Source organism: Eucalyptus grandis, chromosome 10 (assembly GCF_016545825.1).
Source record: "Eucalyptus grandis isolate ANBG69807.140 chromosome 10, ASM1654582v1, whole genome shotgun sequence".
Classification (NCBI taxonomy): Eukaryota; Viridiplantae; Streptophyta; class Magnoliopsida; order Myrtales; family Myrtaceae; genus Eucalyptus; species Eucalyptus grandis.
This window is the reverse complement of record NC_052621.1, coordinates 22,372,789-22,386,226: the sequence shown is the minus strand read 5'-3', so window position 1 is coordinate 22,386,226 and position 13,438 is coordinate 22,372,789. Positions and strand designations below refer to the sequence as shown.

Genomic DNA, 13,438 nt, shown 5'->3' with positions numbered 1-13,438 from the left:
GTTGTGTTGGAATGATGTTCTCAATAAGTTCCAATTCCAATACAGATAGAAGAGCCTGTTTTAATTACCATCTAGAGGGTGGGGGCCTATCTTGTAGAAACTGGCAACTATGTACATATAAAGGAGTGAATTGAGCAAACGAAAGAATTTACTTTTGGGGTCTTGTGATGCTTCTTCGAGACACTGAAGTGGGAACAACTTCCTGCTGACAATTTGTGAAGGTTAAACTCTATACGAAGCATATTGGAAAACACCAGAGGAAATCGAAGCTGACATCCGATGACCTAAATATTTTAGTCCTAGTGAAGCGGTTGAGTATGGTATCATAGACAAGGTATGCCCACTGTGTTGTCTACTTGATTTTGCTTGATTTCATGGTGTGCTTAGTATGGTTACCTCACAGGTGCTATACAATGAGAGGAGCAGTGAAGATCATGGAGTTGTATCTGACCTGAAAAAAAGCGCAACTTATATGATAAAGATGCTGTAAAATGAAATTGCTATTTATACAGGGGATTCAGGTAAAGAATGAGTAAGATATTCTTCAACGTGTAAATTTTTCTGTCAAAAATTTTACATATACCCACTTTGTATATTCAGCAGATTGCACAACTAATTTGTTGTTAGAGAGTATGCTTGTTATAATAAGAATGAAGAGAAAATGTGCAATACAAAATGAAGACAGCAGCTAACGAGAATTGGGTATGAGCAAAGCTTCAACTTTGGGATCATATGCTCCTATTGAACATTTTCTCTTAAGTCTTCTTCTGTTATCCAAATTTTGTCAATGGGTCGTTCCTCTTAGTTCAGTGTCAAGGAGGTTCTAGCAAGGGAGAAGGATATGCTAATCCTTTTTATGGACATCCCACCTTAGTGTTGCCCCATTTTTGCTCTTTTGCTTTTGCAAAACTCTAGTGACTTGACATCTGGAAAGAGTGGTGGCACAACCTTCTGGTTCGACGATGACATTGCTTTCCCTCATCTGATTTTGTTGTCATGATTGTTCTTCCTGAAATTAGAGAGGCTGGGGAAAGGCCTTGCTGGTTGGTAGATCTTGCATCTAGGCTGATGGGACATTAGCCGGGTGTCCCCTGTTGCATTTTGAAGTGCTGAGGACCCGCCCATCTAGGAGTGGTATCTTTTGGAATATTACAGATAGTCGGCATAATGCATCCATTGCTTTTCAGTAGATATTTGCATTAGCAAGTAAATATATGATTGAAATGAAATGACTCAAAAGAATTGGCTTTTTAGCTCAAGAGGTCACCTACAAAATCCGCTGAGCTGTTCGGTTGAAAACATGCAGGTGACATTGTCAATAACGGTTCTGACGCGCAATTCCCATCAACATCAGAAAGCCTAGGTGTCAGCTATGAAGTAGGAATGAGACTTCTAAAGCTCACAGTATTGGATTTATTGCTAGATGCCATTATACATGTATTTTCACATCTGTAAGGTCTATCTCGTGTAGTTGCATAGGCAGCATCATTGTCTCTTTTTTAATTTGATTTGTCAACAGTTGAAACAATAAGTAGGAAGAGCTTGTTAATGTACTATTTGAATAATGATGTGGTTTTTTAGTCGGTTGATGCTTCCGTTCATGACTATATAGGAATCAAGCCACGTTTCCAATTAGCAAATCCGAATTTACAGGTTGCACGGTGACTCGGTTCCAATGTAAAAAGTTAGCCTACACTTAGCGTGATTCTTGGCATGGTTTTTCCTACCGTAAATCATCAACTACTGAATCTCAGTGTGTTCCACATCTATAGCGTGAATTAATTTTATGCCTCCTATAATAAACACCGCATGTCTGACGAAAATGAAACGGAACAGATGTTCAATACTCTCTCTGTCTCTCTGTCTCTCGATCGAACTTTGTGGAAGGAGGAGAAGCATCTAATCTTATATATGCCTGAACATGGGAGCTGAACACGTAAATAGTGCTGCATTTTCTCCGGTTCTGCTAATGTCACTTTTTCTGTGCCTGGCCTTCGAAATTTCTCTCTCACGCGCGCGCGCACACGACCAGATTCAACCTAGAGCGGTGTACTCGTATTTGAAGTGAGGTTGCCACATGGGCGGCAAGGATCCGTAGTCACCTACCCCACTCTGTACCTCAATCGTGTCTCCACATCATGCTCCGCTAAAATTTCTACCTTTTTTCCTTGCATATTGCGTCACTCGGAATGCTGCTCAAAATAGGGAAAGGTCTTTGAGGTGTCAAAAACCAATTTGCTTTAACTATCCGTAGTGACAATCATTCGGGTGCTTTTAAGCCTAATTTGCCATTTGTTTTTTACTGAATTTCGACAGGGGAAAAAGGAGCCGTAGGTTACCTAGTATTCTAGAGTTCTTAAGTGCGCTGGGACCAAACGATGACTCAACCAAATGATGACTTGTCGGCAATGTCCAGTTGTTGATAGTTCATAGTTTTGCTTTGACTTCAGCAAATCAATTCAATTCAGATTTAAGTAGCAAGAGAGTCTTGCTCAGCAACTAAGTGGGTTTTTACTGTTGTGAGTGCTTCTAGCTATTAGGTTTTCATTAAATTATATCTAGAAAGCTGTTTTGTAGTCTCATGATCCTCATGTCTCAATAGTGTTACTATTTGCGATGAACTCGACTGAATTTTTTGGATACTTCCAATAGCAATTTGGCGCCTAATATACATTTGTCACTACAAAGACGATTGCAAACAACTTACTACTCAATATGTAATATTACGTGATCAAAGAATTATAAATGAATGCCCCATTTTGATAATAGCTTCATATTTATAGGGGAAGCGAAAGAGAAGTATTTCAAGCTAATGAAAAGAGATGAAAATCTTTCCTAAGATCAAAACCCTCATGTCTCAATGGTATTACTGTTTGCAGTGAACTCAACTGAATTTCTTGGATACTTCCAATAGGAATTTGGCCCCTGATAAACATTTGTCACCATAAAGACAATTGTAAACTTACTACTCAATATGTAATATTACAAGATCGAATAATTATAAATGAACGTCGCATTCTGAGAATAGCTTCATACTCACACGGGAAGCGAATGAATATATATCAAAATCTATCATGAGATGAAGAGATTGCGAAATGCTAGTACTACGCATAAGTTTGGGATTTCTTCGTTTAACTAGAAGGTCAATTTTCTATGAATGTCGAAGCACAATGTGTTATGAGTCATAGCACGCCGGATTAATTGCAGATGCAGTGAGCTGACCAAATGAGAAAAGAGAAGCAAAAGGTTATTAATATAATAAGCCTTCCAATTGTAGTTTATGTAATGATGAAATATCTTAGTGAAAGGGTCCACGGAAGGTCCACACGTACTTATCCAATGTATTCTAATTCTACAAGCTCAAGTCTCCCTTGGGTTCTGTACTATCTGCTCACAAGTGGAGGGAAAAATAGTGAGTGGTCCTCAAGAACCTGACCCTCAGGATCTCAGCTATAAATATGGGATCTTGGTTATGAATGTTTCTCATCCCAAAACCTTCTTGTCCATTTCCCTCTCTCTCTCTAGTCGAGTCCTCTAGGCTTGAGTTTACTTGTCTTGCATTAGGATCAGTACATTGAGTGAGACATGAAATCTGCAATGAGCTATAGTTGTCTTCTCTGTATCCTGGTGCTCTTGCCAGCACTTTGTCACTCTGAAAATTCATTTACGCCCTCGAGAGCCACTTACTATGGCAGCCCTGACTGCTATGGGACTCCAAGTATGTGCACGCTCCGTCTCCTGTGATAGAAACCAAGCTTGCATCAGCCACCGCACCACACAAGCACCGCACATAAATTATGTTCACACATTAGTGTGAAGCTAGTAGAGCACTAGCCGCTAAAATAGTATCGTGTCATGAAAAGTACACAAAACAACATTTCTTGTCTTTTTAAGTAACTTTTTTAACTTCGTCTATGGTCATGTGGCATGCTCTGTTACATCATGAATAACTTTTCGTGGGTATGCGCTCTTTCCCTTGATACTCAGCAGAGCGCAATATAACATGAGAAGATCTATGTAGTAGCATGTCTCGCTCGGTACTTGAAGGCTTGGTTGTTCACATGCACTCTTTGAACCGCTCCATTTCTTTATGCCCAAACCAAACATTTGAAACAGAACAATTGTTGCTAGAGAAGATCTAATGAGTGCAATGTTTATGGCAGCTGGAGCTTGTGGGTACGGCGAGTATGGCAGGACCGTCTACGATGGCTATGTGACTGGAGTTTCGAGGCTATACAGAAATGGATCTGGATGTGGTGCTTGCTATCAGGTTTAACTTCATATAGACTACACATAAATAGATGATGACTCTTTTTAACTTTTTCATCAGTCTAATTTTACTTTTTTAAAGTATAGGTGAGGTGCACGAAACCGCAGTGCACGGGCGAAGGAGCGTACGTGGCGGTGACGGACTATGGCGAGGGAGACAGGACGGACTTCATCCTGAGCACCAGAGCCTATGCGAAGATGGCAAAACCGGACGACTACCAAACCAAGCAGCTGTTCGCCTACGGCGTGGTTGAGGTCGAATTCAGAAGGGTTCCGTGCCGATACCCCGGCCAAAACCTCCTTGTCAGCGTCAGTGAACACAGCAGAAACCCTTCTTACTTAGCTGTCATGCTTTTATACGTCGCCGGCAAAGATGACGTCATAGCTGCGGAGTATTGGCAGGTATTCAGTCATCCATTATCCCATGAGTTTGCTACAATTTGGTTTCAAGTAGAATCAAATTGAACCATAAATCGACATAAACACGTTCTAGAGACCACTAGTCGACAAGACAATAATGACCTTTGCTTTCTCGTAATTTCGATTCAGGAGGACTGCCAAGAGTGGAAGCCGATGCGCCGAGTGTACGGAGCAGTGTTCGACACGCAAACTCCGCCAATAGGCGAGTTGTACCTGAGGTTCCAAGTGGGTGGGTCTTGGGTGCATCCAAAGTACGCCCTCCCTGCTGACTGGAAAGCTGGTGCTGTTTATGATTCCCAAGTGCAGCTGGACTAGAAATGCCAAAAACCAGTCCCTTTCTTTATGTTGATTGGGAAAGTGCGTGCTTGCCTTTTTCATTATAGCTAGATAGGAATAGCTCAGATATGGCCAATGCCATGGGGCATTAGTGTTGCTGATAGAAACAGGCTTAGCTAATAAGCTAGAAAAGGGCAGGCTTTCTGCCTGCCTTGGCTAAATAAAGGTGGTCTCTGTACCATTTTATCAGTGGGATGTGGGATTGTAATCTTATCTTTCTGTTGGTATGACTGGCTATAATAAATGAGATTGGTGTTCCCTTTGGTGGATAAACTCGCACTTTTGCCTGCTATAAAAGGTCCATCCGGCACTCAGGCTGTCCAGAAGGAGTCCACTATACTTTTCAGGTTAATTATATGACAGCATTCCTCACCAGAACAATTGTCCTTATCCAATTACCAGCTATAGGTACACTCAAATTAGGATGAATTCAAGAAAATTACGGCCCGCAAAGAAAGCTTACCAATCCAATAAGCAAACTATACTACTTTCAAATTAGGTAAATAACTACACTTTAGCAAAATTATTTGCCTCAAAAGACATGTTACCAATTGTCATTTTCAAGAACCTGCGGACAAATCACTATTGCAATTGTTGATAATAATTACGACAATTTGCGATTAATTACTAGGTCATAGCTTTTTTTAGGTTACCAAAATTTATGGCCAAATATGTTAAAGATTTCTTGAAATTATAGAAAATTCAGGTATATTATGACCAGTCAAAGTAAATTAATTACCCATGTAGCAAAACATACTTTGAAGGTAAATTACTTCATATAAAGGGAATTACTATTTTGAGCAAAAAGAATTCCACAAGTAGGGCTACTAGTTGCTATTTAGAAGAACTCACAGCAAAATTATTACGTTTGAGGATAGTTCCAATAATATGAAGTTAAACTATTGTTTGGCATTCTCATATCACGAAATCTTTGGACAAATTATTGTCCATAGCAATAAATTATTGATTACAAATGCAACTAATGTTATGATGTACTAATAAAGACAATTTTATAATGCAAAAGTATTACTTTTAACAGTTGAAATGCATCGAAAGAATGATTGAGTAATTGAACTATACCGAATAAACTAAAATTAAAATCAACATACTAATTATTATGACACGTGGATGCGTGTTTTGATAAGTGGGGCGTATTTAATAACAATATCAAATAATTTATCATGGCACTTTTCATTATAAAATACTCGAGTTGTTAGGTTAGGTCGGATCGGGTTGGGTCGGATCAAAGTCGTACTTTGCGCAATTTTCCGCGTAGAAGCTCCGGTGCTTCGCTTCATTCTCTTCGCTCCGACACTCTCTCTCTCTGTGTTCGTATTTTCCGTGGAGTCATCAATGGAGTTCGGTGCAGTTGCAGCAGAACCCTAGCCCTCCCGCGACGTCAACGGCGGCATCTTTCATGCGCTTCTCCTCGGATCATCTTCATTCCATCTCTCGGTCGCTCTCTCTCTCTCTCTCCATCGAGTAATTCCCCTCCTCTTTTTGCTTCGATCGTCGATGCTGAGGAACTCTCGAATCTTTCCTCTTCTCATTCCCTCTCTCTCTTCCGGATTTGCAGAGCTCGTGGACTGGCGATCCTCCTCTCGCGGACCTCGTCTTCTCTCGGCCGACTCAGCGCTCGAAGCTCATTTCGAAGACAAGTACGTGGCACGTTCCCCTTTGTCGTATTCCCTGATTGTGGATGGATTATCTTCGTCGCACTAACTGGTATGGTATTCTCAATCACGAGTGGAAAACGTAATCCAGTCGAAGCGGTTGAAACGTGGTGTGGATATTTTCTGATGTTCGCGAGGAAGTCGTAATGGTAAATTCCTTGCGTTTTGTCTAAGCACCATCAAGACCGGTTACTTTTCCTTGCATATTGAGGTGGTAAATGAGTGGACTGGATTAGATATGGGTCGAGTCGAAAATGGGTCGACTCATATTTGATTTATTTAATCCGTTTTGATCCATATTCTTATAGTGTAAATCTAATGACCCATACGTAACCCGATCCATATCTGACCTTATTCATATTGCTAAAATCCACTAATATTCTAGAAAAACCCGCGCTCATTTTAATTGGATAAAAACCTCAAATTAAATTAAAAAAATAATAAACAAAATAAAAATTGTTAAAAAACCTATAAATTGAAATATTTATGAAAAATTAGACTATGAACATGCTTCTCTTATTTAAAGTGAGCATACTATTGAGCAATTGAAAACTACAACTTGAAATTGAAACTAAGTATTGACTATCTAAACACTATCTAATGAAACATCCGCGAATGCAAGAAAGAAAATGGTCTTTCACAAGTCGGATTTACGCGAGCTTCATCAAATCTGGAATTGAAAGTAAACGCTTCTCTTAATAAGAATCTCATTTGCTTGTTCAAACAAAATAATTTTATAGCTACATTTGTAATTCAAACAAAACTGTCCACTCTCTTGGAAATCCTGGAAAGACAGACAAAAAAAATGTAGTGAAACTTCTTCACGTACAGTTATCACCCTTCCCTCCTTCCAAACTAAGTCGACTTCATATCAACCAAGTGCAGAACATGACCAAATCCCAAATATGATGATATAGATATAAGCCAAGAACTCATTCAGCTGGAACAAAGTTGTGATTGTGCCCCATTTAAGCCGCAAAACCCAACCCAAATCAAACAACCTCTACTGCTAAAAACCCCTCAGTTCGGACGCGGAAGCTGAGGAAACGTCATTTCTCCTATGCAAATTCTTCATCATCTTTCACCACCAGAAAAAACAAAGATAAGAAAAAGAATCACACGCATTGATAGCAGCAGCAGAAATTGAGGAAACTAAACGAAGCACGCTCCACGCAACAGATATAAAAAGGACAAGGTGACGGGCCAAGAGAAAGACGGGGAACTCACGGAAGGGTTGGAGGGATCGAAGAGCCTGAAATGGCTCAAGTTGTGCTATTGAGGCAAAAATCGACACCCGCAAGCTAGACTTTCACGGCGTGAGGCTGAAGCTCGTCGACCTTCAAGGGAGCGGCGGAGGTGAGCCTCAGAGGCCGGCGGCGGAGGTGACTCGGAGGTGAGCCGCTGCAGCGAGCAGCAGAGGCGACTCGGAGGTGAGTGGTGGAGGCGAGCCTCGTTGGAGGGTGGCGGAGGCGACTCGGAGGGGAGCAATAGTGGTGAGTGGCGGAGGCGACTCGGGGGCGAGCCGCGGAGGCGAGCGGCGGAGGTGGGTTATGAATTCGAGGGAGCGGCGGAGGCGAGCCTTAGAGGCGGGCGGCGAAGGCGACTCAAAGGCAAGCCACGGCGGAGAGTGGCGGAGGTGGCTCGGAGGCGAGCGGCGGATGTGGGTGACGAGGGGCAGCTGTCGCTGAGGAAATTCTATGTTTTTAAGGTTTTGAAAATTGGTCGAAAATGGGTCAGAATGTGTGACCCATTTTTGACCCATATAGAATTGAACTTAAAACACTTTGACCCATTTTAGCTGGCCATTACATCTTCCTAACCCATATACGACCCATTAATGAAAAATATGAGTTCAGAAATGGGTCATTTTGCCACCTCTACCTGCATAGAGGCTTAACGGAGCTTTAATTGCAGTTCTTTCATGACACTGCCATCACTGCAACAATAACTAGTTCAAAGCTCTTCAGTTTTTTTCGCTTGGAGGCGATCTACTAAATGTGTTCTTGTATCTTATCTAAGGGCTTAATGTCATAGTTATGGGAACTTTCCTCTGGAACATGCAAAGCATAGTGTAGTCTGTCGCTCTTAGGAAACAGGTTGTTAATACTATGACGTAATAAGCTTCAAATTTTTACAGTACATTTGGATATGCTATTTATGAGTTGATCAACTTTTAGCTGCAGTTATAAGGCTTTTGCTGGTGAGGAGGTTTTCTTGCTGACAACTAAACTTTTTTGCAAACAGCATGAGGAAACATGACAGCGCTACCAAACAAGAGGCCAGGGATTAGCAGATGATGGGGTTGCTAAGGTGAATTTTCTCCTTGTTATCGCTTTCTTATATTATTTCAAAAGCTATACTTGGAATTGAACATTGGACTAGCCATACCACGAAGAACTAACAAATAATCGAAACTTGATCCTGCTAATTTATCAGAAGATGTTAATGACCCTTTGTAATGGAGCAATGTGGGAATATATTGAGTTATGTTTATTGTAAATAATAAAAAAAAAAGGAAATTTCCCATGACATCGAATTAGAAGTTTAAAAGGCTTGTTTGCGGAGTCCTCACATTGAAATGCTGAAATAGCCATTTTAATCTTCTCTCGGCTATTTTACTGACGGATGTTAGTATTCTTATGTCACCGTGTTTTCATTTTATTGTAAAAGCGGAGCAATCGATTCTTTTTTCTGTAATTTCTAAATCATGGTGCACTGCAAGAAATCACTACTAAAATGAACTTTCATTCTTTTTTAGGCTGGTCTTGTAACTACTCTTAGCATAAAAACAATCATATTTGGTGAAACAAATCCGAAGCCTTACTTTTTTTTCCTTTTTTTTTTGGTTAGATGAAGCCTTACTTGAATTGTGTTTCCCTATATTCCGTTTCTCTGCATCACGGTCTTAGACTGCAAGTTGCGGTCACAAGATGAAAAATGCAAAATTCTGTTTCACATAAGATTGCACAAGCTAATCACACAATTGGCAAACCTTTAAAAGTGCCGTTTATTGGTAAAGTCGGATCTAATTCAATCTCTCTGATGTAGAGAGATTGAATTAGATCCGACTTTACCAATAAACGGCACTTTTAAAGGTTTGCCAACTGAGACGGTAATTCCATTGCTGGAATTGCTATTGCTGTTGTAATGATTAGTTTAGCTCTATCTATCAGTACGACACTCGCCAGTGCCTTATTACAGATTTGACGTGGTTCTAGTGCTTTGATACAGATTATCCCGAATGGAATATAGTTGTTTCTTGTCGCATTCTTGGTGAGATGAGTCATCAAATTAACTAATTTATTCTTTTTTTCAGTGTAATTGAACTGACGGAAAATTTTGGTGTAGCTAATAAATAGGGAGAGTCAACTAAAGTTGGTTGTGATGAAAATCTAGCAAATATTTAGCCATATGAAACGTCGAGGTAGTAAATTATTTTGGATTGGATGTAGATCTATACATAGGGCCTGTTTGGTTCAACTTTGGGGAAATGACTTTGCATTTCCGTAAGTATCCTTGAGTGAATGGGCATTCTCTGAAAGCAAACTTGTTTGGAATTGTATATTTTGCAAAGTAATTTTCAGGTGAAAAAAAAAAGGAAAAAAAGAAAAGAAAAGAAAATGGAGGAGGAGATGCAGCTGCGTGATCGTGGTGGCGCTGGTGGTGGTGGCGTCAACGCCACCTGAGGTTGCACGGCCTCAGGCGGAGTCACCTGGGTCGCTCGACCTCAGGCAGCGGCGCTTGGGTCGCACGACTCAGGCAACGCCCGAGGTCGCCCGACCTCAGGCCACCTCGGCTAAGCCCGGTGGCCAGATCTGGCCCTTTGGCGGCCAAGTGTCACCCACCGCGAAGAAGAAGACGAACGGCGAAGAAGATGGGCGGTGAAGAAGACGATGAATAGTGACTCAGAATCGCATCTCCAGAATAGGAATGCTCAAAGCAGCCCCACCCCTGGGCTTTCAGCATTGGGGATGCTGGCATTGGGCAAATGGGCATTCAAAAACACATGCCAAACACAAAAATAATCTCAAAATTATGGCTAACAATAAGAAGGTTTGTTTCAATACAACTCCATAACCTGGTCAACAATCTTGTTCAGGAAGTTTAAGTAGCGGGGGAGTGTAATTTCTGGGTCGAGAAATATTTGAGCTAACTCGGGACGGTGGCGGAGGGCAATATCGTGTTCGATGGGTTTCTTTAGCATTCTTCTCTTACCATTCCAAAATGGGTAGCATGGCGCATTTAATTTTCTCATTAAATGGTTCATGGTTAGTTCAAAGTAGAAGAACATTAGCAACATCCTTTCTGGAATAATTGGTTGAAGCATGATATTTGCCTATTTGTGCTGTAGAAAGGCTAACATTGATGACAAAGCTTGAAATCGGACGCATTTTTATATGAGCTTCGTAGGCATCTATTTCATACTGAGGCAAGTATCCCAGTCTTTCAAGTTGCTCTAGGGGAACTGCCTGAGTTCTGGCTTCTGGGTCTATTTTGATTATTGGTAAACCATGACTCATATTGTCGTAGATATAACTTACATCCAAGGTCCTGGAGAGGCTTCTGAAATTCAAAATGCCCTGTTCCACTTCTTAACTTAGACATTCTGGTCACCATACTCCAGGATTGAGGCACCAGAAGTTACTGGGGCAAATAGCCAGTCTTTCAAGTTGCTCTAGGTGAGCTGACTGAGTTCTGGCATCTGGGTCTATCTAGATCATCAGTAAATCATGATTTGTATTGGCATAGATATAATTTACGTCTGAGGTCCTGGAGAGGCTTCTGAAATTCGAGATGATTCTACTTTATACTTCAGCCATCTATTATGTGCGTTGTGAAATCAGCTAGAACGTGACTACTGATCTTTCTATTCTCCAATAATTCTATTAACGCATGTGGTTTTTACATGTAATTCATTCTCATCGACACAACTTTTCCTTGGAAAAATATTGATGCATTGGATCTGTGCATTTCCTGTAGGTACATTCTCTTTGTAAAGGATGTCTTAGAATGGTCCTTAATAAGGAGGCTGAAAAAATTCATCAAGCTATTGTCAACCTCAGTGTACTTCTGCTACTCAGAATGCAGGTTATATAAACTCCCTTGCTTAATTTTTTTCTTTTATCTCTTCCACTTGTCTAGGTCTACCTTTTCTTTTGTTTGTTGATTGTTGTGCATTTCATGACAATGCAGCAAGGACAACTGTGCGCATTTTGGAAAGTTTGATTCACCTAGCTGAAAGTATGATACCATCAATATATGGCCATGTTCTTAGAGTATATACTATTTTGTGCCGCTAAAGAATGTTTCAAGGCCGATTATATCACATGCAAGATTAATGTTCAGAAATGAAGTTACCTATCTTGATCCAATTGCATCCATTAGCCATTGTGGGCAGCATTTGAAATGCTCTTCACGCCATTTTTGGTGAAAATCCTGATCATGAAATCCTTGTCTGTTCCTAGTCCTATTATCATTCATCCATGCACAAACTCAATCGTTGTACTTATTTTTATGCATATGTCAGCTCGCTTTACCTAGAAGCGTGTGTCCATGTTTTGTGTTGGCTTTCATAGATTTGTGACTTAGCAGAACTTTTGTTACCCACAAAAAGAACTAACCAGCGGTGAGATCGAGAAACTTAATAGCTTTTCTAGATTCGATGAGTTTTGCCTCTAAGTTGGGTAATTCTGTAAAATATAGTTGTGAATGAGCTTTCAAGACAATGATAATCATTTGCCAGTTGTATTTGTTGATTCAAGATTAGAGTCACTTATGCTACCCACTTTTAGTTCAAGATGATTTGAAGACAATTTTCGGTGGAAGGACCCCCGTAGAACTATGTTATTTTTTTGCTTATACATTTCATTTATTTTGTCAAATGTTGGTTCTATTCTGGAACTTTTCATCTTAACATGGATGTAATATTTAATCGGCATCAGTTTTATTAGAAGCTCCAGTTATTTTCATGCAAAATATTGGAGCACTAGTAGACATAACAATGGACTACCACAGCAACGGTATTGAGTAACAAGCTGCCCTAGACATTGAGAATGGTAAGACCTCTTTGACAGAACGGCTAGTCCGTGGCCAATCTCTCATTAGTTTACCGCCATGGGTCACCCAACAGAGCCAGTCCATGTTTTCCTTGGAAGGGGGAGCATGAAAAGAGGGATCACCTGAGTGTCTTTCAGTAGTATTCAGAAAGCTTTCGCGAGATGCACAGGATGGTAGGCACGTGAAAATAGGACCCTCCACTGATCTCTATCCTCTTCCTTTTTTTCTTTCCTATTGTGTACTCCGGGGACCGAACTTGCGGAGATGTCAAATTGATAAGATTATGGACGCTTAACTGCTTATTAAGGTTTGGGTTAGTATAACTGCTGCATGTCTAGTAACTATGCTGTCGTGTAAGAAGAGGGTTGCTAAAGCAGGTAAAGGGGCTGCTTCATTATTTTGAGAATGAAAGCCATGGCTGGGTAAAGAACTATTTTAATGAGAATCATCGAGCCCATTTCTTGGTCTTTAACTTGCCTGTGGGCACCGTAACAATTCCTCTCTTGCTTCTGGGAAGAAAATACTATGAAAATGATGAAATAGATTAGTTAAACATATCCCAAAACTGAATAACGTAACGGAATCTTTACAGCCCAATATTGGGCTTGATGGCCCAACCACGAGCTTGTTGGGCCACGAAAGGAGATGAACGTTTGGCCTAACTAGGGTGGAAATGTAATGGG

General features: G+C 40.6%; 1 protein-coding gene and 2 long non-coding RNA genes across 4 annotated transcripts; all 3 read left to right on the top strand.

Annotated features, from left to right (window-relative positions):
• The first annotated feature begins 243 nt into the window (after positions 1–243).
• On the top strand, positions 244–453 carry LOC104443622. Its single transcript, XR_725196.3, has 2 exons — positions 244–334; positions 404–453. It is a non-coding gene; the product is annotated as an uncharacterized LOC104443622 (long non-coding RNA).
• A 3,024-nt stretch (positions 454–3,477) lies between these two features.
• LOC104443623 (expansin-like B1) lies at positions 3,478–5,294 on the top strand. Its single transcript, XM_010057114.3, has 4 exons — positions 3,478–3,718; positions 4,164–4,270; positions 4,357–4,671; positions 4,819–5,294. Exons 1-4 carry the CDS (start codon positions 3,586–3,588, stop codon positions 5,002–5,004), a joined length of 741 nt encoding a protein of 246 aa, XP_010055416.2. The 5' UTR covers positions 3,478–3,585; the 3' UTR covers positions 5,005–5,294.
• Positions 5,295–6,260: 966 nt separating this feature from the next.
• On the top strand, positions 6,261–12,433 carry LOC108959916. 2 transcript variants are annotated; one of them, XR_005546998.1, is made up of 5 exons: positions 6,261–6,507; positions 6,602–6,683; positions 8,943–9,008; positions 11,679–11,786; positions 11,892–12,433. It is a non-coding gene; the product is annotated as an uncharacterized LOC108959916 (long non-coding RNA). The 2 variants fall into 2 exon arrangements; XR_005546997.1 differs by having other exon boundaries at positions 6,602–6,847.
• The last annotated feature ends 1,005 nt before the right edge of the window (positions 12,434–13,438 follow it).

Coding starts and splice junctions, on each gene's coding strand:
- LOC104443623 (XM_010057114.3), top strand. CDS start 3,586: ATGAAATCTGCAATGAGCTATAGTTGTCTTCTCTGTATCCTGGTGCTC. Junction 3,719..4,163: donor TGACTGCTATGGGACTCCAA/GTATGTGCACGC, acceptor TGTTTATGGCAG/CTGGAGCTTGTGGGTACGGC. Junction 4,271..4,356: donor GATGTGGTGCTTGCTATCAG/GTTTAACTTCAT, acceptor TTTAAAGTATAG/GTGAGGTGCACGAAACCGCA.